The sequence below is a fragment of the Grus americana genome, chromosome 3, assembly GCF_028858705.1.
Source record: "Grus americana isolate bGruAme1 chromosome 3, bGruAme1.mat, whole genome shotgun sequence".
NCBI lineage: Eukaryota > Metazoa > Chordata > Aves > Gruiformes > Gruidae > Grus > Grus americana.
This window is the reverse complement of record NC_072854.1, coordinates 102,078,984-102,102,149: the sequence shown is the minus strand read 5'-3', so window position 1 is coordinate 102,102,149 and position 23,166 is coordinate 102,078,984. Positions and strand designations below refer to the sequence as shown.

At 39.7% G+C, this 23,166-nt stretch overlaps 1 protein-coding gene across 4 annotated transcripts in view; it reads left to right on the top strand.

Moving 5' to 3' along the window:
• Nucleotides 1–23,166, top strand: part of PTPN14 (protein tyrosine phosphatase non-receptor type 14) — a 120,584-nt gene that overhangs the window by 79,045 nt on the left and 18,373 nt on the right. For all 4 annotated transcript variants that reach the window (XM_054819873.1, XM_054819874.1, XM_054819875.1 and 1 more), the window contains exons 6-15: nucleotides 2,746–2,816; nucleotides 4,545–4,632; nucleotides 6,612–6,700; nucleotides 8,343–8,430; nucleotides 9,153–9,235; nucleotides 11,538–11,595; nucleotides 14,955–15,033; nucleotides 16,611–18,100; nucleotides 20,753–20,896; nucleotides 21,935–22,153. In XM_054819873.1, coding sequence (XP_054675848.1) covers nucleotides 2,746–2,816; nucleotides 4,545–4,632; nucleotides 6,612–6,700; nucleotides 8,343–8,430; nucleotides 9,153–9,235; nucleotides 11,538–11,595; nucleotides 14,955–15,033; nucleotides 16,611–18,100; nucleotides 20,753–20,896; nucleotides 21,935–22,153 — 2,409 coding nt within the window. The remainder of the gene's footprint in view (nucleotides 1–2,745; nucleotides 2,817–4,544; nucleotides 4,633–6,611; nucleotides 6,701–8,342; nucleotides 8,431–9,152; nucleotides 9,236–11,537; nucleotides 11,596–14,954; nucleotides 15,034–16,610; nucleotides 18,101–20,752; nucleotides 20,897–21,934; nucleotides 22,154–23,166) is intronic.

The following is a 23,166-nucleotide window of genomic DNA, read 5'->3' as shown; positions in this document are numbered from 1 at the left end:
TTGAACTATTAATAGTAGAAATAAACTTTGCTCCCCAAAAGCTGCTGTATGCTTGATTGTATCTGAATGAATAGAAGCTGTGGAAATTCAGCTTTTTTCAGTTCCTGTTAAGCCTCCACCTAGGAGTAGGTCTCAACAAAAGAAATTTATTTCTTTGAATCAGAAAAGAATTTACAGCTATTTAAAAAGGTGTATATTAGCAGTACTGCAGTATTAGTAACATGGCATAGCAAGGGAATATGAGGGTTGTTGATGTAGTAAATGTGTCAGAGGACAAATCATGCAGCCTTTCCCTGAGAGAATGTGAATTTACATCAACTGACTATTGGGCTGAAGTGAAGCATGAATCGGATCTTCTCAAAATGTTCTCCAGGGGCTGTGCTGTAAATTGTTTTAAATTTACATTATGAACCAGCAAATAATTTGAATGCTGAGGGTAGTGGTTTAGGTCACTAATGATGTTAGAAACTCTGGTGACAAATGCCAAGCACTTGCAATCCATGACAGCAAGCCTCTCAGGGAGGATGCATTAGAGAGAAAAAAAAAAAAAGCTTGCTGAGGTTAAAGGCTGTCTTTACCTTAGATGAACAAGTCCATCAGCACAAGTCTTGAGTGTAAGCTTCATAAAATGTAAAAGATCTTGGAATTCTTTCTAACTGGAAAAAGAATTTGGAAGTGGGGTGGGGTTCCCATGCCCTGAGTGTAGCTGCCTAGAAGTTAAGGCATCTGGTTTCCCTCTGCAATTAGTGGAGCGGTAGAGGGAGAATGATTCATCTCACTGTAATTTGAAGGCTTGAGAAGGGCACTTCCAGAAGCATTTCGTCCTATTTATCGGCACTTTTTGTACAGAAACTGCAGTGGATAGTCCGTTCTCAAGTCCAAAAAGCTGACAGCTACACAGTGCCTTGAAGTGAAAGTGCAATTTTGAGCTGGTAGACAGAATTCAATTCCACCTGGAAAAGAAAGTCAGCAGGAGAAAGGGGAATTAATGAATGTGTAGAGAAATCTGAATATGCTTTGTATAGCTAGAATGTGGCTTTATTGACCTTTCACTAAGAAACTTCTGTTAGCCTGACTAGTGGAGCAGGATTTCTTTGCTGGGCCGCCTTTATCTATTGATAAGTAATTGGTGATCTTGTGTATAGTTGATGGCTTATGAAGTCATGTATGATAGCCTAAGTGGGAAAGAAGGTAGCTGCAAATGTAGACAGAGAAATGTGTCATCAAGCTGTCACTTTGTAAATTACTGAACTTCTGCAAAGTTCTTTCAATATACTGATACTATTTTTCTATTCAGAAAAAAATTAGGGGAGGATTTAGGCGTCTGGATGAGCTTTCAGGCGGTTAATTTATGTGTGGTTCAGCAGTTTACTCTTTGGGCCCATCTCCTAAAACCTCCATTTTTAAGTCAGCTGCCTACATCGTGCTGTGGTCAGCTCTCTTCTGTTTTACATGTGCTCGCTTTGCGGTATCTTGCCTTTCATCCATGCTACTATTGCCAAATTTAAGAAAATCAGCAAAGTGTCTGCTTTGTACAGTCTTCAGAAGCCTACTCTTAAATCGACTGTTTCTCTAGACATTTCTTTACCTACTTGTTTTTGCTCTTCTGGGGAGGAGTGCATAACGTAATAATAAATATTTCACTGTAAGTTCAGTGACAGTTGCTAAGTGCTGCAGATATAAACTAGTCCTGAAGCAAGTGGGAAGATTTGAGTGAATCTCGGGCATAGAAAGAGCCTCCAACGAGAATGTTGCTATGAATTCATTAGTGAAGTGAGCTGGTGGATGAGGGAGGGGCAGCTACATTTGTACTGTTTGATCTTGTGAGGCTACAATGTGTGTCAAATGGCATTTCTTCAGCAGGGAAAAGAACAAAGTTATGTACATAGTACACCCCACAGGTGTGTAGCTGTGCATAGGCATGTACCATGCCATTTTTCATTAGCACGCTACCGCTTTCACATTTTTTTGTGGCAGAAGCAAATATCAGAGGGAGGGCCCCATTGAGCAAGAAACAGGCAGTGTATTTAGCTGCATTACATGCAGCCTTAAGGCTTTTTAAAATAAAAATAAGAATTTTGAGGTTTTGCAAGAAAGTTTTTCAGCTTCCTTTTCTTTTTTGCCTTGACTTTATGAGCAGACTTCCTTTATTAACTTGTTTCCAGTTATTTCCGAATTGTTTCTACCACACATTATTAAATTTCCAGAAGATACAAATTTCTGTTCAGAAATGTGTTGCAAGCATAAAGTACATTTTACTACGTATTTGAAGAGGTAGCTAAACTTTCAATCCCTTTTAACATGGTGAAACCTGTAGGTTGCAGGACAGAAAATAACCATGACTTCGTTTTCCATGGTCTATGCATTATTTTGGGCTGTTTCAAAAGGTATATATTAATTTGTAGACTTCTAAGTGTTTTTCAAGACTTGTTTGGTCCTTATCCAGGAAAAGATCCCTTATCCGTGCTCTATACTCTGTTCTCTATTTTGGAATAATAAGCACCTTAGCCCTACCCAGTATCTTTTTACTCTCCCCTAAGAAAAGATATTTTAAAAAAACCAGCCCTTGTTTTCTCCTTGCACATTTTCAGCATCTTGTGCTCTGAATTTTCAAATAGTTCTCTCTCTGTAAAGAGCGTGAACAAGAAACAATCCTGAAACATCTGCCATCATAACTCGTGTCCTACGTTTTGTCATCTCTCTCTTTGGATGACTAGTTTTTAATGCTACTTCATATTTTTACAGGACTGGACCCAGGATGAAGCTGTCTTGGAGGAGCTGACTCAAAAGGTTGCTCAGGAGCACCGAACTCACAGGTGAGCTTGACATGTTAAGATTCAGATTATTTTCTTTTTTATTGTCATCATCCTCTTAGGAGTTCCCTTCTTCCCCATGCTTTTTTGGCAGGGGTAAACCAACCTATCTTCATGTACTATTATGCCACGTCTTGCTGGATTTTTAATTAGTCTGTTACAAAAGATTATCTGCCTCTTAATCCCAAATAAATGAGCATTTGCACCATAAGGTTTAATGAGCATGTGTAACACTACTAGTGCTATGTAGTAGACTCCTTTCTCTTCTAGGTTTCATTTAAATCCTGATGATGAAAGACCCTGTGACTTGATCAGGGGTGGTCCAAGGGTCTGTCCAGGGGTTTTCTCTCATTCAAGAGGGGGGGCACACAAATGTTCTCAATGTAATGGAAATCAAAATAACAGGAGCTGGGTTTTAAGTCTAGTTGTGGAAAAGATACAATCTACTGTTGCTAGTTAATGAGCTAGGAGTGTATGTATTAGTGCTTCAGTACAAATACCTTCTTTGTGAGCAGGCTTCTTTCCTCTCATCTAGGTGTTTTAGTAGGGGAAGTATGCAAACCTCTAGAGTGCTGTTCTTAGAAAAATGGCAATGCCTATACGTCATCGGAAATAATCTTTTGTGTTATATTATGAGTTTGCATTTAAAGCTTTATTGCGTGAAATGCAATAGGAATATTATGTGAAGGGTGCAGCACTCCCCATTACATGACAGGAAATGGTTGTAAAGGGGCAAATGCCAATCTCTCTGAGCCTAAGGCCTTTCTCAGTCTGAGTTTCAATGCAAGCTTGGGCCTTTGATGCATCCAAAGGGTTAGCTTGCAAGCTGACCATGAGCAGGCCTGGGTCTATTCTTCTCTCTCTGCCATGGGCTGCTTGTGTGATCTTGGTTAACTCAGACTTGAAAGGAAAGATTTCCCTCCCCTGCTGTTCTTTTTAGAGCTATTTCTGCAGCACAAAGAACAAATACTTCTCCTCACTTCAGCAGGTAGATCACATTCTACCTCCTATCTCTCCCTCTTTCTCCCAAGTATTTGTCTGGTTCCTATATTTCTGTTTGTAAGCTCTGGTAAGGAAGAGCAAAGAGGAGAAACATTAATAGTGGCCTTCTTTTGGAGCAACGTGCAATCTATTCTGACCTGCCTTTGAGAACTGAAATCTGGCTGAATTCCTGACCTGTGACAGCAGCATGTGTAGACACGTGTGTAAAAGTTTTCAGGTGGCTTGTTCTCTATTATGAAAGAGAATATTCTCAACATTTGATTTAGCACATGTGTTTTTGAACAGCCAACATGAAAATGTAGGTCTTCCCTTTTAAGTCATTTTAAGCAACTTCAGTGGATTTGTATAATATTTATGCAAAGTAGGACCCCTGTGGCTCAAATTGGCCTTCCAGAACTAGACAGCACTTGATGCAATGGCCTGATGCTTTATTAAAGTCTGGGAAATATTTGATGTGTGCAGAAGAAACTGAGTAATACGATCAGTTCAGTTTGTTCCTCCTGTAATTTGAACTGTGCTTTGTACCTTACCTTAGCAACTTTTAGTAAAATTCCTCCCTTTGCTGATTATGATGCTAATGTTGAAAGTGAGTTTGGTGTTGTGCATTTCTAGGCAGCATCTCCCAAAATGTCTTCTACAGTGGTTTGTGGATATCCCATTTTTTCACTAGTATTTTTTGTGTGCATATAATATTGAACCATTTGCTGCCTTTTGTTACTCTAATTGCAGTGGCATTACAGCAGCAGAAGCTGAGCTAATGTACATCAATGAAGTGGAACGCCTTGATGGGTTTGGACAGGAAATTTTCCCTGTGAAGGTATGTTAGTGTATATTATAAAAGAACTTCTGAATCAAACAATGCCAGCATCTGCAGCGATCTTTGAAAGGTGTGCAAATCATGTTTGTCCAAGAGAGAGAACTTGTTTTGCTGTTGTGGAGGGTGAAGCGACTGCTGGTAGTTTGAGCGGACATTGCAGCATGAGGGTATCTTAGGCCTGTAGTGTTACTTCTCCTCCACCAAAATCCTTTTTGCAGAAGAGGTTGCTATGTGCTAGTGCCTGCTCACTTAGGAAGCAGAGATGCTCCTTGCTTTTCTTTGAGTGCTGGCTGAGGGAGAGTGGTTGCAGCAAATGAATCTCAGCTCTGGTCTTTAACAGGATAGGAAGATTAGATCTTTTCATGTCTTTCTAAGTTGCTATTTGCCAAGCGCTAACTTTACCTTTCCTTAGTTTCTTACGTGTGCATGCAAATCCTCCGCACATTTAAAAATTGAGGGGATGTTTCAAGGTTTATTTTGCATTTGTAGCTACTTTCCCTGCTCTGGAAGTCCCTTTCTCCCATCAATGGTCTGCCTGGCCTTATGGGGCACATGCCACTGTGGTAAAGTTGTGCTAAGAATTGCATTCAAAGGGAAAAATTAAAGATTTCTCTTTTGTTCCTGTTAGAAAATGCTATTAGAAATGTCTGTCTGTCTTTCTGTATCGATATTTGTGTGTATACACACACCACACACATATATATGTGTACAAATACATACATTTCCCCCATTTTGGAAGTCTTTGCCTTCTAAAGTTGCCTCTGGGACAAGGCAGAGGAATGTGTAGTCCTCTAATCAGACTAAACTGAAGACTGTCAGTTGTAGTATATGTGGAAGAATGCTGGTGTACGCAGTGCTGAGAATTAATGCATAGGCTGGGGTTTGCAAATTGGCATCCATCATTTGTTTGCAGAAGGCCTAACACTTAGCAGTTAGAAACAGGTGCATATACTCCCTTGTGGCCTTGTGGGGATCAAGTACGGCAAGGCCAGAAGAGCAGCTCTAATCTATTAAAATGCAGGGATGCCTGATGGTGTGTAGAATTTGCTTATGTGTAGTGCTTTAACTTCTCCTATCCTTTCTTCTAGCAGTTCTTTTTAACCACACTCTTTGTGTTAGCATGATTTTTATTTACCGCCTTAAAGTGTGAGTCAATTACTGTATATGCAGCTGAGGGGGAGCTGTTTTTGTTGATAAATGTAGGAAAACCTTTTTGTCAACAGCATTAAGCTTTTCTAGCAAAAAAGAAAAAGCATTTTTAAGAAAACAACTGATTGCAAAATGGAACAGGAGCACATGGTTTTCAGACAGGAGCCTGCAAGGAGACATGGGTAGGCACAAAACCAATAGAACTTCTGAAAAACAATGCAATAACAGTGTACATGATTTGGTACATGCAGATGAATATTTAACCCAATAATTGAAAAACAATGGAGGATGTATCTGTATAGAGATACAAGTACTTTCTAGAGTGACATGCTGTGAACTTCTACACAGAGTACTTAAAAGAAGAACTGTGAAGGGTATAGCTTTTGAGAGGGATTCCATCTCCGGGTGTGGTTTTCTGAAATCTCAACATGTTTTAACAGGGGACTGGAGAAATGCTGTGAATGTGAAAGAGGACTGTTGCTTTTGGGAGTCAGATGGGCTCTAGATAGCTGTAATCACAATGACAGGGAATATGGGCTACTATACAATGCATGCCAGTTTGTGGTGTGCGTGGTGTTCGATAGGGGAGAACCTTGGGCTCGTTTAGCCTTTGTCTATTCTCGCTAATCAACAAAATTAATCCAGTTAAGCGCTAACTGCTTTGAAGTAATGAAAATCAGAGTCCGATCAAGCAGCAAAATGTAGATTAGTCTAGAGTTAGCCCTGCATTCATTCTGAAGAAGGGCTTCTCTCTGCTTGTTCAGCATGCATTTGGATGCATGTATTGGCCAGTTTCTTTATTAAACTAAACATATATCCTTTCTCTGCAGGATAATCATGGAAATGACATACACCTCGGTATCTTCTTCATGGGAATCTTCATAAAAAACAGAATTGGAAGGACAACTGTGATTTATAGGTAAAAACTAGAGCCTTCTGTATTTAAAGCGAGCTTATTTTCAGAGCTCCATGTGTGGGGCCTTTTCCTTACTTACATATGTGGCTTCAATAGTGCCAATCCTCTAACTAAGGAGTAGTCACCTCGCTGTTTTCAGAATTGGCCTCTTGTCCATAAGAGATGCGATAAAGAATAATTTCTGATGTCTGTGAATGGGTTTGACAGCAAGAAAGACATAGTTGTCTGTCATGTATCTTGTTCTACTTACAAGGCTTTGATCCCTTTTCTTTTCTTGCCTTTATGTCTGCTTCTTTGATGCTTCTGAATGCAAATCTGTTAAACCTCACGGTTGGCAGCCTAGGCACTGAACATTTCTGAAAATCCGGTTGCCACGTTTAGGTGGCCCCACTGAAAAAAAGCTGAACTTTCTCATTCTGTAATTTTGAAAATCCTGGCTGTGTCACTTGTTGAGGAGTTCTGCTGTTTATTTTGGTTATTAAGAATCACTTAAGCCTTTCCATTAACTTTCTTTTGGGGCTTTTGTTACTTCTTAAAAAAGTTTGTTCTGTATGAAAACATTGCTAGAAATTGCCATGATTCCAGGGAGGCTAGGGTTTCATTCATTCCTCTTTCCTACTGTTTGGTGGGTATTTCTGTTACTGTCAGTGTTAACTTGAAGTGGATTTTTACTAGTCACTGTTATTAGAATACGAACATTTGTGTTTTATGAGGAGCACTAATTTTTAGTCAACAGCTAAGGCTTGTGTCAGATGTGTTGGGATTTTTTTGCTTTAAAAGGTCTTTCAGTGGTCATCTTCAAAAATGTTAGGGCTCCCTTTTCCACATAGCTGATGTTTTCCATATTTAATTTTGAGAATAAATTAGATAATCCTTTAACTGTGCCAGGTGATAAAAGCAAGAAATTTCTTTACATGTGGAAGTGATAGTTGGTGCTGGGATCCTTACTCTTTGGAAATATGCACTTCAAGCATCCTGCCATGACATGAAGAGGAATGCATGCTACAAACAGAACAAACAAGTCCTTTCCATCCCCCATGGATTGCATGCAATGTACGCAAATGTCTGTCAGCTATTTGTAAGAAGATTATAACTCTGATCTTGGGTAACGTGACAATTACTTGGAGAGAAAAAAAAAGAAAATAAAAAGAAAAAAAGAAAAGGTTGCAAACATAAAACCAGAGTATTAACATGGTATGCATAGCCTACATAAACATGTTGTCAACTTAACCTTCTTTAGGAAGAATTGACACTGGACAAAAGTTGGAAACAGCATTTGGAGAGGAATGGCACTATTTTAAAAAAAAATAAAATTGTCTGTTATATGTGGTTAAAACAAATCAGTTCAAAAATGCCACAGTTCAATGTAATGTTTATCATTAATGTATTTTCAATGTATCTTCTATTGTGAGTTTTCAATTTGGTGTTTGTAGAGTGAGCTTTTAACTCTCCTGCTTTGGGTTAAGAGCTGTTTCTCCTTTAATCAGAGCATGACTTCCTTATGTTCCTGACCATGTTTCTTCACCAGAGAGCTACTGAAAAGCTTTCCCATAAAATGAGACTAATGTTGACTAAGGATTCTTAATGTGTTTGTGAAATGTTTGAATGTATGTGTTGGCAAACTCTACCACATTTTTTTTGTCAGGTGGAATGACATTGGGAATATAGCACATAACAAGTCTTCAATTGTTCTAGAGTTGATCAACAAAGAAGAGAACGTGCTCTTTCATACAGTAAGAAAAAGACCTAATCAGTGTTATCAAGAAAGCTACTTACATTAAAAAAACCCACGCCCTTTAAAATTCCACTTTCCCAAAGGGACTCACTCACCATAAGCCCTCCTCTAGCAAAGTTCACATTTTACTTTATGCACAGAGCAAAACTGACTTTGTTTAGCTACCAATATTTGTATTCTCTTCCAGGCATCCCAAAGTATACTATGCTGGGAAGTCTCTAAAAAACTGAAGTGCTTGAAACATCCACAGTGCCACACTATCTTTCCTGCTGGCCTAAATATAGCAGCATAAGCAGTTGTAGAAACTGGGCATAAGCTACCACGCGTGCACGTACTGGAACTCGGAGGGCTGCAGTGCTGTTCTGTGCTATTTAAAATCACTTCACATCTCCCTGAACCAAGGCCATTACAGAAACTGGACCAGCAAGCTTGAGCCTATTTTTTTTTTGTGTGTGTGTGTGTTGTCCCTCCTCCCCTCCCACTGTGACTTAGGAGTGAAGTGGCAGCATGTAAAGGCATGCCACTGTATTTCAGTAATTCAATGCCTTGAATGCTCTTGAGGGCACTAGACATGTTCTTGGCAGCCAGATTCTGTACATGACGGACCTTACCAAGCATTACTGTGATTGGATTTTTAAAACTGTCTTTGTTACTTCTTGGTAAGAATAACAAAATGAATTATTATATTTAATTTTTTTCTATTTTTTCTTGTGTTTAAAGGATGATCTTGAAAATGCCAAATATATTTCACGGCTGTTTGCAGCAAGACACAAGTTTTACAAACACAACAAAATCTGCACAGAGTGAGTACTCTTTCTTCAGAGTTGTTTTCTGATGCCTTGCTTTGGATTTGCTCTGAGTTTTGGTGTGTCTGGTTTTGTTTGTTTTTTCTAGTCACTTGTGTCAGTTATTCTTTTCCCCTTTCCCTTTTTTTTTCTTGTTTTGTTTTAACCACCATCAAGAACAGACAGTTGAGAATGAAATTCCATTTTGAGCCTTCTGAGGCTTGATGTTCCCCAAGCAGCCAAATCTGACAGTGTGTCTTAAATTGAAGCCCTTGGTCTCTGCCATTCATAACCCAGTGTGTTAGTGTAAACTGGAGTGAAATGTGACATATGTTAACATACCAAAATGTGAATTGCAGTAGCATTTTGAAGATGCACTACCCATTTAGCAGCTAAGGTCAGTGGAAAACACACATTGTCATCTTCTAATTTTGGGCAGTATAATTTATCTGCTTCTTATGTGCACCAAACAAGGGAGGAAACCTGGGAACATTAATCTGCATAGCCATACTAGCATGACACAGCAGAGACTGTAAATCTGAACCCAAAGTCTCATTTAGGCTCTACTTATTAAGGAACTGGCCTTAAGCTAGTCCTCTCACACAGGTGGATTCATCCTAACTGAACGAGGAATTAATGACACTTCAGTTATAAGTCAAAAGTCAGTTTATTAGCTGAGTATGTTTCATTTATACCAGCATGCAGCAATTTTAGTTTGAGATAAATTTTGCTTTGAGAAGTTAGGGGTTTTGAGAAATTTTCATGATGTGCAGGGTTTGTATAGCAATGAGAACATGAACCCCTTGCAAAACTTACCAGCTTAGTTAACTGGAAAGTTATGAAGAAGTTCATCTCTATCAACAGCTCTAGTTAGAGCTGGACATGCCATCTGTTTAGCCGGGTAAGGCCATCTGTTGGAAAATAAAGCCAAAATGATGAAGGGAAGATTGGAAGGTCTAGCTTTCTAATATTACATATGTACACAATATATTAACATACGGTGAGTTTAGAGTATTGGGAAGACCAATGAAGTGAACTGCAGAGTGTGCTCTCTTAACTTACAGAAAAGAGCATCTGATTAGATTTCAGATGGCATTTACAGTTCTTAGGAGGTGAGCAGAAGACCAGAAAAGACATTTCTTAGCAGCATATAATGCATTTCAGTAGTCCAATACTAAATTTAATTTTAATGGTTTCAGAAGAATTGAGTTCAAAGGAAGCTCCTGGTTGTCTCCCCTGTGACAGTCAAGAAAGAAAACAAAATACCATAGTCTGTCACCTTGGAGTATTTTCCCATTGAAGCTGTATATTGGGGTCAACAGAGGGGACTGTTCTGTTACCATTCATAATCCCGACTGCAGAAGCAATAGCTTTTGATCGTGGTTATTTCTAAACACTGAGCCATAAGTGTTTGGGTACCATGAACTGGATGTATGTAGTGACTTTGTATACAACTTACAAATCTTTGGACTAATAAAGATAGGGAACGTCATGAGGTCACTGAACGAAATACCTGGAATTTAAATGTATTTTTGCCATTAGGACAACTCTCCTTACCACAGTCTAATGTTGTATCAGCTTCTGTGTTAGGGCCACAGATATTGATGACAGCATATGCCAATCAGTGTGTGTTTTCTAGCCAAATAATTTTCCTGCCCTCTGTTAAAATGATAGCTGTTTGTTTTCCTGTGTGCGTTTCCTCTAATCGCACATAACATCATTCACCAGATCAGAAACTGTAAGAGGACAAATTCCACCTTTCCTCTCTTCACGTAAGCACTATATTTCTGCCTCCTTCAACTTGTTTCTTTCCCTTCCCCATTTCTTTTCCCCTCCTACACTCCTTGTTCCTTCCACTGCACCTGGCTACTCTAACATTGTATGTGGCTCTGCTAGCATTATCTAACCAGTTGTTTTTTTCCCCCTCCTGATCTGTGTGCATTGCTTTGAAGTGATTGCTATTAATTTCATAAAATTGTCATTGTTTTAATGTTCACCTTAAGTCATCTGAGACCGTGCCTGTGTGTGATGTTCAGATTTTATTGCTTAAGAGACTTGTTTGATTCATTTTTAAACCAGAGTTTTTCTTTCTTGTGTTTCCAAGTAAGCCAAATAGGATAATGAACACAAGGCATGTATATTTTGGCACTGGAATACTTTATTTAGAGCAAGACCTAAATTATTTTCATTTATTCATATTTTTTAAAAATCTCATTAATGAGAAATACTTGCAGATTGTTCACCTCTTGTTTTTCCCCATTCATTCTTGAATCAGAATTGGAATATTGTAGTTTCTAGTATTTCTCTTTTTCTTCCACAGACAATCAAGTTCTCCTCCTCCTATCCGACGACGGCCCACTTGGAGTAGGTCATCCTTGGTATGTGTCACGGTGGGGTCTTTAAGAATGTCTATACCATTGCTAATGGGATGGGGCATTGTGTAAGATGGAATACTTTTGAAATTTCAAATAAGCACATTAACTCATTTGTTGTAGGCAATATGATCGGAGTGAGTTTCAAGGGTGCTGGTTGCCCAGGTTGATTAATTTAACTGGATAATATTCTGAGTATTAAAAAAATACGGTCTTCAAGGCATTATATTTTTATTTGCCCTGCAGAAACTGAGCATCTTTTCTACTGGATTGAATTTATATTCCATATGTAAAGAAAATCCTCTAGAAAGAATTTCAAGCTTCTTATGCTGTATACAAACCTAGTCATTACATAATTTTACAGCTTTTCCTTTCGCATTTCTTCCATTCCTCATGTTTTTGTATAAAGTCTACTTAGAATTTATCAACTTCTTGGGTTAAGAGCCTATCTACTGTGATTTTAAGTAAAGCTATTATAATCAGTACAGGATTGTGATTCAGAGTTTTTCTTAAACTGTGTTTGTTTCCATTTAACTTATCTCCATAAATACTGTAAATCTGACAAAACTGGATAACTGTTTCCTGAAATCTTTACTAAAAACATCAGTGGGAATCTTTTTTCCCAGTCAGCTCTAAGGACGCATTTTTGGATCCAAGTTTAACTTCTAGTGTGTCAGTATTTATTACAGTAATTCAGAACCCTTTAAATAAGAGTAGCAACAGCACTTTGCTGGTCCCTTAGACAGAGGGCAATATTATCTGTATGCAGGTTGCCAGTTTTCATTGGTGCTATGGGTTATACTTGCTTTGTAGACCTTCCCAGAGTGATAACTCCATTAGCCTGTTGCTGCGAGGTGGAAAGTTAATGTGGGCAGGAATGTTTTCTTGACACATCCCTACAGTGTGGTTACAGCTTGTGAAAATGTTCCAAAACTAAGCTTAAGCAGGTACTAACATTAGGATAGCTTTATCTTTGTAGATTTCAGCACGGGCTGTTTTCCTGCGTGCATATATATGGTCCATTAGATCTAAAAGTTGCATTCTGTGTTTCCCAGCCATTGGCAGGAGAGCTGTTGTAGCTGGCTCTGGATTTCTTTGTCCTTTCATTCTTATCATGTTTCTAAGGTGTCACGATGCAATACACAGGCCATGTATTATGTTCCCTGAGACATATTTACAGTATTTTTGGTATCTACTAATTTGGTCCCTGGAGATGACTATGAAAAACCGAAGGTGAAGAAATGAAATGTGTTTTGCATTCTTATGCTATGGCCTCAGATATATCACAAGAGGAAGAAGAGCTGCCTTCTATATTATGTATGAAAAATGAAAATCTACTTTTTGAAAGGACAAAAAAATCCTGCTGCCTCTTTGTTTTGAACATAAGCATGCAACAAGTTTAAAAAAAAAAACAAAACAACGAAGTCTCAGGAAGATCAAGAGGAGGAATGTGTGCTCATCAATTAAAAAGTGAACTGGGCTGCTAACTGTTCACGTTGAACTTTCAGCTGCTTTTTTCATAATTGTTTTGTTAACTTGTTGGAACAGTTCTCTTTGGGGATTAAAAAAAAAAGCCCTCTTGACTGTTGTCTGCACTGTACATACCTTTATACACCTACCTATTCATTTGTCTTGTATGGTAATAAATCAGTAGGCGTAAGTGGGAAGTGAAGTGGGATCTTTGGGATGAGGCTTTGCCACTTCACTGAGGGTCATGTTCATTACTTTCAGATTAACACCCTTTATATGGTTTTGGCATCATAGTGAACCTGTATTTTATTAACTATAAAACCATTTTATGCTGTTTCTTTTTCCTGTTGGGCCACTCAATGATGCTGGTTTTCCAGCAAAACCTCCTGAGTGTAGGAGATCTTAATATTATGATATGTTTAATTAGCTGATTTAAGAAAAAAATAATAAAATCCAAGTGATCCTTAAGTTGGATATTGATGTTCTGCAGACCTCAAGCTTCTCCTGTTTTGTCAGAAGAGGCAGGTGGGCCTTCAAAATAAAACAAAGCAAAGCAAAAATCCCACAACAGAATAATCCCTAACTTCTTGCAGATACCTTCCATAACATCTATCACAAAGCAAACTGTCTGCTCTGGATCTATACGTTCCCCACAGAAGTTACTTCTTCCTTGCACTTTTCATCTGCCCACTCCCACCCCCAATTGTTAGGCTTTCCAGTATCTTGGTTTGTTCCAAGCTAAGCTCCACTGCTCGGGTTGTCAGCAGCAGGATCCTTTGCCCAGATTGTTCAGTGAGAGTAGGGTTTTGTAGCCTTGGAAGTAATTGCTGTAGCAGAAATATTTCCTGTCATCTTGCAGCTCTGGCTTAACACAGCCATTTTGTATGCAAGAATTCATATCTGTGCTCAGTTTCTTTGATTCTCATTCCTTGTCTCCATTTACATAGAAAATGTAAATTTAACCCCTTCCCCACCCCTTCTTCAGTACCTAGCTTGTGTGGTGCTCATTCTGTGCATGTGCATGCAAAGATAAATTATTTGGTGTTTCTTTTTTGCCTTGGGCACCCACAGTATTCCTTAATAGTTTGAACTATTTGAATCAGCCTAGATGAAAAGCCCCTATTCCACTGTTAAGGAAGACCTATTCATGAGATAAGAGTGTCTTCCTTCTCTTCCTGCTCACTTTGTATATCAAAGTATGTTTTCATAAACTTTGCTCAGTGACACCAGACAGGACATTACAGTGCAGGTGGTAAAGTGCGGTTGCAAAACACATCAGTTTACAAATGGACAAAGCTGGTGAATATGTCAGCTGTGATTTATTTTGCTGTAAATGATCTTGCTGATTTAATGAATTGCCCCCTGTGATACTTGTTGTGTTAAAAAGCTTGTTGCAGTGCAGATTGTTGGGTGAAGGCTCCAATTCATTATCTGGGGAATCCAATATTCACGTAATTTGCAGTTATCTTAAGTCTGTATGTGCTCCTATTGCTTGTATAACAGTGTTCTAGGTCCTTGAATTTGTTCCATCTCCTACTTCTGTCCTGATTAGGTGTTTGGTTTGGTTTGTTTGAATTCTTCAAGGGCAAGGAGCTTTTAATAAACTTTTGAAAAGTTCGAAGTGAGCTGGGAGTCTGGATGTTGTTTTCTGAAGTGGTTGAGCTTAAAGGAGTCTTAACTGCACAGCTTTGGGCTCCGTAACAAAATTTAGCAAATAATTTACAAAATGTTACTCTCTGTTCTATAAAGAAATGCCAAGGCATGTGTCTTTGGCTGGGTAAGAGAGAGCAGTATTCAGTGGAAAGGGCATAGAACCCTTTTTCCTGTTTCAGCTGCAAAAATTGTAGCAAACAAAGTTCCTAATGCTTTTTTTTTTCCTTGTGCTTTTATTTCAGCCAAGACAACATCCATTTATACTGCCTCCTATGCATGTCCAGTGTGGAGAACACTACACTGAAACACATAATTCACAAGGTACTTAGAGCATATATTTTTCCTTTAACGGACTTAAATTTTATGTGTATGCAAACAGGCTCCTACCCTTATGTCTAGATTTCTAATGCTGTTGTGGTGAAATGGGAGTTGCTGCTGGAGGAGAGCTAGCAGTTTTATAGTTAATGTTGCAGTAAGTCTTCTGTTTAAAGTCCAATTTCAGTTTTCAAATTTCTCTAAAATGTTTGTGCATGATTATATGGACCTTAAACTTGGTATTGCAGTTCAGTGAGCTGAAAAAATGATTTCTAAAGGAAGTATGATGGCTTTACTCAAAGGCAGTGCCAGCTGGGGCCAGAAAGAGAAATGGAGTGAGGGGAAATGAGACAGCAAACATCTTTTACTGTAGGAGCAATCATAGTGTCCTGGTCACGAAACTGTATATTTAGGTAATCTTTTTTCTGCTTATTTTTCACCAACATCTGCCTGCATTTTTAGCCTTATGGACTTAAGGAAGGTTAACTATTTTTTTACCCTGCATTTTACAAATAAATCTTCTAAGAGGTTGTACCAGCTTACTTTGATGAAGGCTGGGAATGGAGCCCAACCCCTAAACATCTTGTTTCACAGCCTTAACCACACCACCTTTCGGAATACACATAGCCAGGTCTGTTAGGCTGTGTTCTTTCCAGTTCATGAGAGGTACAGCTCTTAGTCATGCCTGATAGCCTTTTAGAGTTGTGGTGGTCTGACTAACTTTCAGGAAGAACTTAATAAGTTTTGAAAGGAGCCATTCAGTATAGTTCTTTGCATACGGTAGAAGATTTGACTTAGTGGCTACTACTGTTTTACTGTGAAGCAGAGGCTCTGAAGGGGGATAGTCTCAATTTTAGAAGAATTGTAAAGTTCCCTTAGTTTTACCACGGACTTCTCTGTATTGTTGAAGAACTAGCTGATTTCAGAGTTTTGGGAGCCACTACTATCTTCTTATGAGATTTGCAACACAGTCTTGCAGTAAAGTTGTGATCCAGGACATAATCTTTACTGTCTTGATTCCTTCTCTTTTCTTTCTTTTTTTTTTCTTTCTTTTTGTTTTTTTCCTCAGTCTTGATCACCCTGCTGTGTTATAATTCAGATCCTCAAAGCTGTTGGTTGGTCTGAAGTAAGATTTCCAATTCCATAGTCCTCTCCTACTTCAAATCACAGACAGTGCATCAACAGAAGACAGGAGATTTTTTAGGATTACCATACACTAGCAGCACTGGGTTTTTAAGGTGGCAGCAGCAGTAATTTATCCTTCCAGGATGCTGAGGGAGGAGATGCCCCTTTATTCTTCCTTGCCACCCCAGGCAGAAACACTTCCTCTCTTTCCCCTTTCATGTCTCCCCCAAGGATCTGAGCTACCATATTTTGCTAACTGCTGGGAGTGTTTACAGGAGTAGCTTTGTTTTAGTTCTATTTCAGTGACCCAAGGATGCTCCCAAGACCAAACATTCTCTGCAGTTGTACACTAAGCTGTTTCTGTAATCATTGGTGCAGACTGCATTTGAAGTTTTGTTAACATTGAATGAGTCCTTGTATGTTAAAATTGTCAACATCTTTATCTCTGCTCTACACAGATAGCATTTTCCATGGAAATGAAGAAACTTTCTACTGTAGGTCTCAAACCAGTTTGGACAGGTGTCCAATGGACTTCAGCTACTTGAACGGTAACGGACCCAATGGGAGCGTATGCAGCGCCCACAGCATGAACTCCCTCAATCGCTCACAGAACTTCATCCAGGCATCTCCAATGTCCTCAAATCTGAGCATCCCTGGAAGCGACATCATGAGAGCAGATTACATCCCTAGCCACAGACATAGTGCAATCATAGTACCATCTTACAGGCCAACGCCAGACTATGAAACTGTCATGAGGCAAATGAAGAGAGGGGTGATCCAGATGGATAGCCAGAGTCAGTCTTTGAGGAATCTCAATATTGGAAACACATATGCTTATAACCAGCCGGAAGACCTAGTTTACAGTCAGCCTGAGATTAGAGAGAGACACCCTTACACAATTACGTACGGGCCCCAGGGTGGTGGCTATAACAAGCCTGTCACCCCGTCTGACCAAATGAACCCTAATAATGCTGCACAAAGTAAGACAGCAGCCAGTGCCATATCCCACACTGTCAGCACACCGGAGCTGGCTAACATGCAGCTGCAGAGCAGCCAGAGTTACAACACCGCTCACATGTTAAAGAACTATCTCTTCAGGCCCCCACCTCCGTACCCACGCCCACGTCCTGCCACTAGCACGCCGGACCTGGCGAGCCACCGGCACAAGTACGTCAGCGGGAGCAGTCCTGACTTGGTCACTCGCAAAGTCCAGCTCTCGGTAAAGACCTTCCAAGAGGACAGCTCGCCAGTCGTCCGTCAGTCGCTGCAGGAGGTCAGTGAGCCCCTCATGGCAGTGAAGCATCATGCAGCTGTGAACAAGCGCCATAGTTTGGAGGTCATCAGCAATATGGTACGTGGTATAGAAGCCATGGCATTAAAAACTTTAAATGCCCCTCTGCCGCGCAGGAACACTTTGCGGGAGCAGGTGCAGCCAGAAGAGTCGGTTCAGATGGGGCATGAAGTTCAGCAGGTTCCTCATTATCATCACAAAAAGACATTCTCTGATGCCACGATGCTGATACACAGCAGTGAAAGCGAAGAGGAAGAAGAAACCCCAGAGTCTGTGTCACGGATAACAGCCCTCCATGAGAACATGGAGTATAGTGCTCAGCTGCAAGCTGCCTTGGCTAGAATACCAAATAAACCTCCTCCAGAGTATCCTGGGCCTCGTAAAAGCGTCAGCAATGGAGCCCTGAGGCAGGACCATGTTAGCATTTCTGTGGCTGTAGCCAGAGCCAAGGCCATGAGGCCGGGGCCTTCCAAAGCCATTAGTGTTTCTCGAACTGATCAAATGGCAATAAATGGGTCTTCGCTCGGGCCCTCTATCTCGGAGCCTGATCTCACAAGTGTGAAGGAGAGGGTCAAGAAAGAACCTGTCAAGGAAAGGCCTGTGTCTGAAATGTTTTCTATTGAGGACAGCATTATAGAAAGAGAAATCATGATGAGGGTAAGTGCCTTCCTCTGTTGCAGTGACCTCTTGGAAGTTAGTAATCGTCTAGGTCAGTCTCCATACCAGAAATCTGGGAAGATGTTATTTGTTTAAAGTTAGGAAATGCGATACTAAGTGCCACGCGCAATTTGGTTTCGTGCGTCTGTATGACCACCGAAGAGGCACTGCTGTCGGGCTTGTCTGCTTCCTCCGCTGGGGTCACTCGGCTGCTGGCCAGATCCATCTCTGATCCAGGTGACGATGCCACCATCCTGGCAGCAGCGTCAGCCCAAGGTGGGGTGACCAGGTGGCTGACTGCGAAGCCCCCGCCAGTGCCGCTCCCCTTCTGTCTGCGCGGCACTCTAGCCCCCGCAGATTTGAGGGCAGGATGAGTCTGAAATGTGTTTGCTGAGATGGGCGGCAGATTGTGTTTTGGCGGGAGCATTTTCTTCCTTGTTTGCAGGGATGTTAAGTATCACATATAACATAATGGAAACTCTCGATTTTTTTAAATGCTCTCTTTGATTGCCTTTTCTGATACTTTATATAACATAGTTACCTGAATAAAACACTAGTAGTTGTAGAATATGGATTGCCAGTTTTGCTAATAACTAAAGGAAAGACCGAATATCTAATTATAGACGTGGCAGATGTAGAGGCTGGGTGGTTGAGGATCTGGATTGTTTATTTTTTTAAAAAATGGACTCAAGTATGAGAAATAGGGTCCTTTTAAACTTGCAGTGAATTTAGAAAAAAAACTATTTAAAAGCTTCAGTGCCGCTGCAAGCATGGCAGAAATCTGAGGGGTGCTTACCCTTCAGTGTACCCTACCTACGTGCTTGGTGTAACACTCTGGGAAGTGCAACTGCAGTTCCAGAAAGCAAAGTGTGTGCCATGGGTCTTTTTTTCAGAGTTGAGATCTGAAACAAATTAATGCAGCATCTAAATGGTTCAGAGCAGAACAGAGTTTGTAATGTGCTAGATCAGTAACTAGTTAGATTTAAATACTACTGTATATTCAAAAGAATTTTCTAAACATATGTATAGTGCTGCTTGTTTGTTGGTGATCCATACACTGATGTAATGGTTAGGAATCAAACTTGGGCCACCAAGTTGGATCGTGGAGACTGAACTTACTCTTTGCACAATCTTAAACTTTAAATGTAAAGTAGATACTTGACTATAAAATGTAATCTTTCATGAACAATTACTGTAAACATTGGTGTAACAACAAGCATCAATATGCTCTTTTGATCTTCTGAGGAAGGAAAACATATTGAGAAGAAGAACCCAAAGGATTTTAGGATGGAAATGAAGGTAAGAAGAGAGCTTAGAGATGTTGTTTGAGTAGTCTTCCTCTGAATAATCATTCAGAACAGCCTTTGGTCGAAAGGTGCTGCTGTTGTTTTGAAAGTAAAGGAGTGGTCTTAGCATTAAGCTTTTAAGGTGGTTTCAGCCTAGATCAGCAGTCTTAACACATGCAGACCTTCCTTTTGTCACAGGAATCACATGTTATATTAATGGTAATTTGATGGCCTTGATCTTTTAAACAGAGACTTTTCTATTTTACCTTGCAATTAGTAATAATAATAAAATCCCCAAACGAAGGAAAAAACCTTGCATTTTCCTGCTTTCTGGAATTAAGAAAAGAAAGAGTGGGTTTAGATTCTTCTTTTGCTTTTTTGTTTGTTTTTTTTTACTTAGTACTCTGGAGGAACCCAGTGGTGAGGAAAAAAGCTCACAGCCTTTTGAAAAATCAAGGCATTTACATATGTCTGAGGGCATTCAGGTTCAGTAGTGTGTTTCCAGGCGCTGAGCTTGGCCTGCGTGGTGACCACAGCTTCCATATGCATGCTGAGAACCAGGCTTCCTTTGTGCTCATCTCTCCTTCCAAATCCGGCAGAAAGAACAACGGCAGAAGGCAATGGAATAAAAGATCCATAATTTGTCTCCTTCTAGAGATAGTCTGTCGTCTTGCTTAATCTTTCAGCTCCCAGTGGCTTAAGGAGGGCAGCAGGATGAATTTAAAATTTATACTCGGGTTCTCTGCGTCACAGCATAATATGATGCATGAATACGATAAGCGATATCCCTCCCTGGCTGCTGTTATGTTCGGTTTCTGGAATTTGTGAGCTCAGTTTTTAGTGCAGAATATATCATGGGTGCTATTTGAATCACCATAATAGCTGAGTGCATCAGAAGACTTCTCAATTTAAGTATTACCATCATTGAAGAGAAACAACTCTCCTGTGTTTTACTGTTTGTTGTAATAGATTGAAATTATTGCTTTTTAAAAGATGCCCCAGGTATCTTGGCTACGGTAGTGCTGCTTTAACGTAACAGGGTGATGCTTTGTGTGTCCTACATTCAGAACAGTGTTTGCAGAAAAATGCTTGAGATTGTATTTGTATGTCTTTTGATGGCATATAAACTGTATTATACGCTGGGATTGCTTCTTTGAAATTAAAATTCTGTGCTCATGTAGGAGCAGGCCTTTGAGGAATAACAGGAAGAATAGAGGTTGTATTTGAATTTATGATGCTAATGGTGATCATCTGCATTCCTTGGCCAGAGAGTTGCAGATTTTGGAGATTAAAAAAACATTCCAGCATTTTACTGGCATTATAAATAATCACACAGAGATGAAAACGTGCCTTTTCTTGCCAAAAGAATCTAGAAAAGCAGAAGATGGCAGGCCTGGAGGCCCAGAAGAGGCCCTTGATGTTGGCAGCACTGAACGGACTCTCAGTTGCTAGGGTTCCAGTGCCGGAGGACAGCCAGGATGAAGTCGCCAAGGTGCCGATGGATGAGAGGGTAAGATGGAGGCTCATGAAATGTTGCTCGTTCCCTTTGTTCCCAGCAGCATGACGGTTCTAAAATATTAAAATTTGATTTAAAATGTGAAAAAATGTCTCTTGAAAGCTTTCAGAGCCATTAATGGAAAAGGTCTGTGGTTAATACTGGTGTGTCTTTGGATGCTGACAAAGTGTTAAATGTCTTGAATATTTATTGAAGCTGGTGAAAATTGAGGCTGTTCGCTGTTTCACGTGACCATACAATGTCATACAACATCAAGCTGTAAATCTAACAGTCTGCACATTTTTCACTTGATCAGGCAGTCCTTTTTACAGTGATCGTCCATAGATACCTCCTTTTGTGTTCTGATACAACTAAGGAGTTCAGTTAATGTCTCTAATGGGATTAAATTAAAAAAGAAGAATTGTTTGCCTCCTGATGTTAGTGCATGTGGGTGTGTGCATATATATGGAATTTCAGATATTAAAACCAGTTGCTGCCATTAAGATTTGAGAGTCACGTTTGCAAAGACTCTTTCTGGCTTTCAGGATAGAAATTTGCAGCCTTGTGTTGTCTGGTATGCAGACGACAAGAGCTTAACCTCTGCCTGTATGTATGTGGGGTTTTGTTCAACCACAGAAATTGCATGCATGCAAGTTAGGGAGTATTTGGAAAATGTGGACCACATCACACTTCTCACAGTGTGATCTTCATCCTGAAAAGATACTTGTACAAATATTTTAAATTTATCTGTTGTGGAGAAATTACATAGAAATTCATACTGAACCAGGATTGTATTTAGCATGGTTTTGCTTTTTATGGTATCAGTCTTAAAAAAAGTGGAGGTGGAATGTTAAGATGTAAAATTTGCTTGTGGCTTCATTCAGTAGAAATAAGATTGGGTCGTATCCTCAGATAACTGCAAGTGACAAAAGAAGCGAGCAAGAGAATGCTATGGCTATATATTGAAATTCAAAGAACTGATGGATGAGTCTAGTGGTAAATGTTCTTCCAGGAAGAATTAATGGATTGGTGTTTCTTTTTGTTAAATCTCAGTGCAAAATCTTGAAGAGGAAGTTGGAAGAGGGGATGGTGTTTACAGAATATGAGCAGATTCCAAAGAAAAAGGCAGATGGGATCTTCACCACTGCTGCCTTGCCTGAAAACACTGAGCGCAACCGCATCAGGGAGGTCGTTCCTTATGAGGAGAACCGAGTAGAGCTGGTGCCGACCAAAGAAAATAATACAGGCTACATCAATGCTTCACACATAAAGGTAAAAGCTTTCTTGAACCTTGCTTTGCAAGTGAAGGTATGTGAAAGCTTTGTTTGCGTTTCTGGATGCACAGCAGCATTTTCTGTAACTCTGGAAATTCTGAAAAGGTAGCTTGGTCAGAATGCATCATTGTACCTTTGTGTCAGCATGGGCATCTCTAAAGTCCCCTGTCAACTAACATGCATGAGTTGATTTATTTGCTAGAGACTGGGAAGTCATTTTAGAAAGGAATCTTTACTTTTTTATGCCCAGCTCTGCCAGCTGGTTGGGGAATGTCTCTATTGCTTAATGTTGGAAGAGATACCATGTTTCATAAACCTCATGAAAATGTGTTAGATCAGCCCCAATACCTCCAATGTAATATGGTTGTCATGACCCTGTACCTGAAAGAGCGAGCAACTAAGTGCAGGGCGAGGAGATGTTACTCCTAGAGAGGAATATATTCAGAGTTTTCACCAGTGGAAGTTTTCAAGTGAGACAGCTGCAGGTAAACTTCCTCTACTCACTCAGTACGTGTTCTGATTTATCAGACCCGATAGCCATGCGGGCCACTGGGGGACTATAAACAACCCATACAGAATGAGTCCCTGCAGCTGAATGGTGCAGTGTGAAAGAAATACTGCACAAGATTTGACTGAAATATTTTTTCCATTTACTAGCACATAGGATATGATTTTTAAAAATCAAAAATGTAGCTCCATGTATGCAGTGCCATGCCCAAAGAAAACATATGTAGTTATGAGTAATGCATGCTCAGATAGGTACTGCAATTATATATATAAATAACATATCTCTTCCTTTATCATGAAAGTTGAGTGATTTTTTAAAAAAAAACACTTTTTAAGTATGCATTGATAAAGAGAACACCTTACTAATGAGATCCCTGTGTCTCTGCTCGGATACTGCCTTAGACTTCTGTGCTTCAAAATAGGTTTTCATCAAGATACATCAGATTTCTTCTTGTTAATTGAATGTAGAAATAATTTAAGATATGGTCTGACTCTATTACTTAC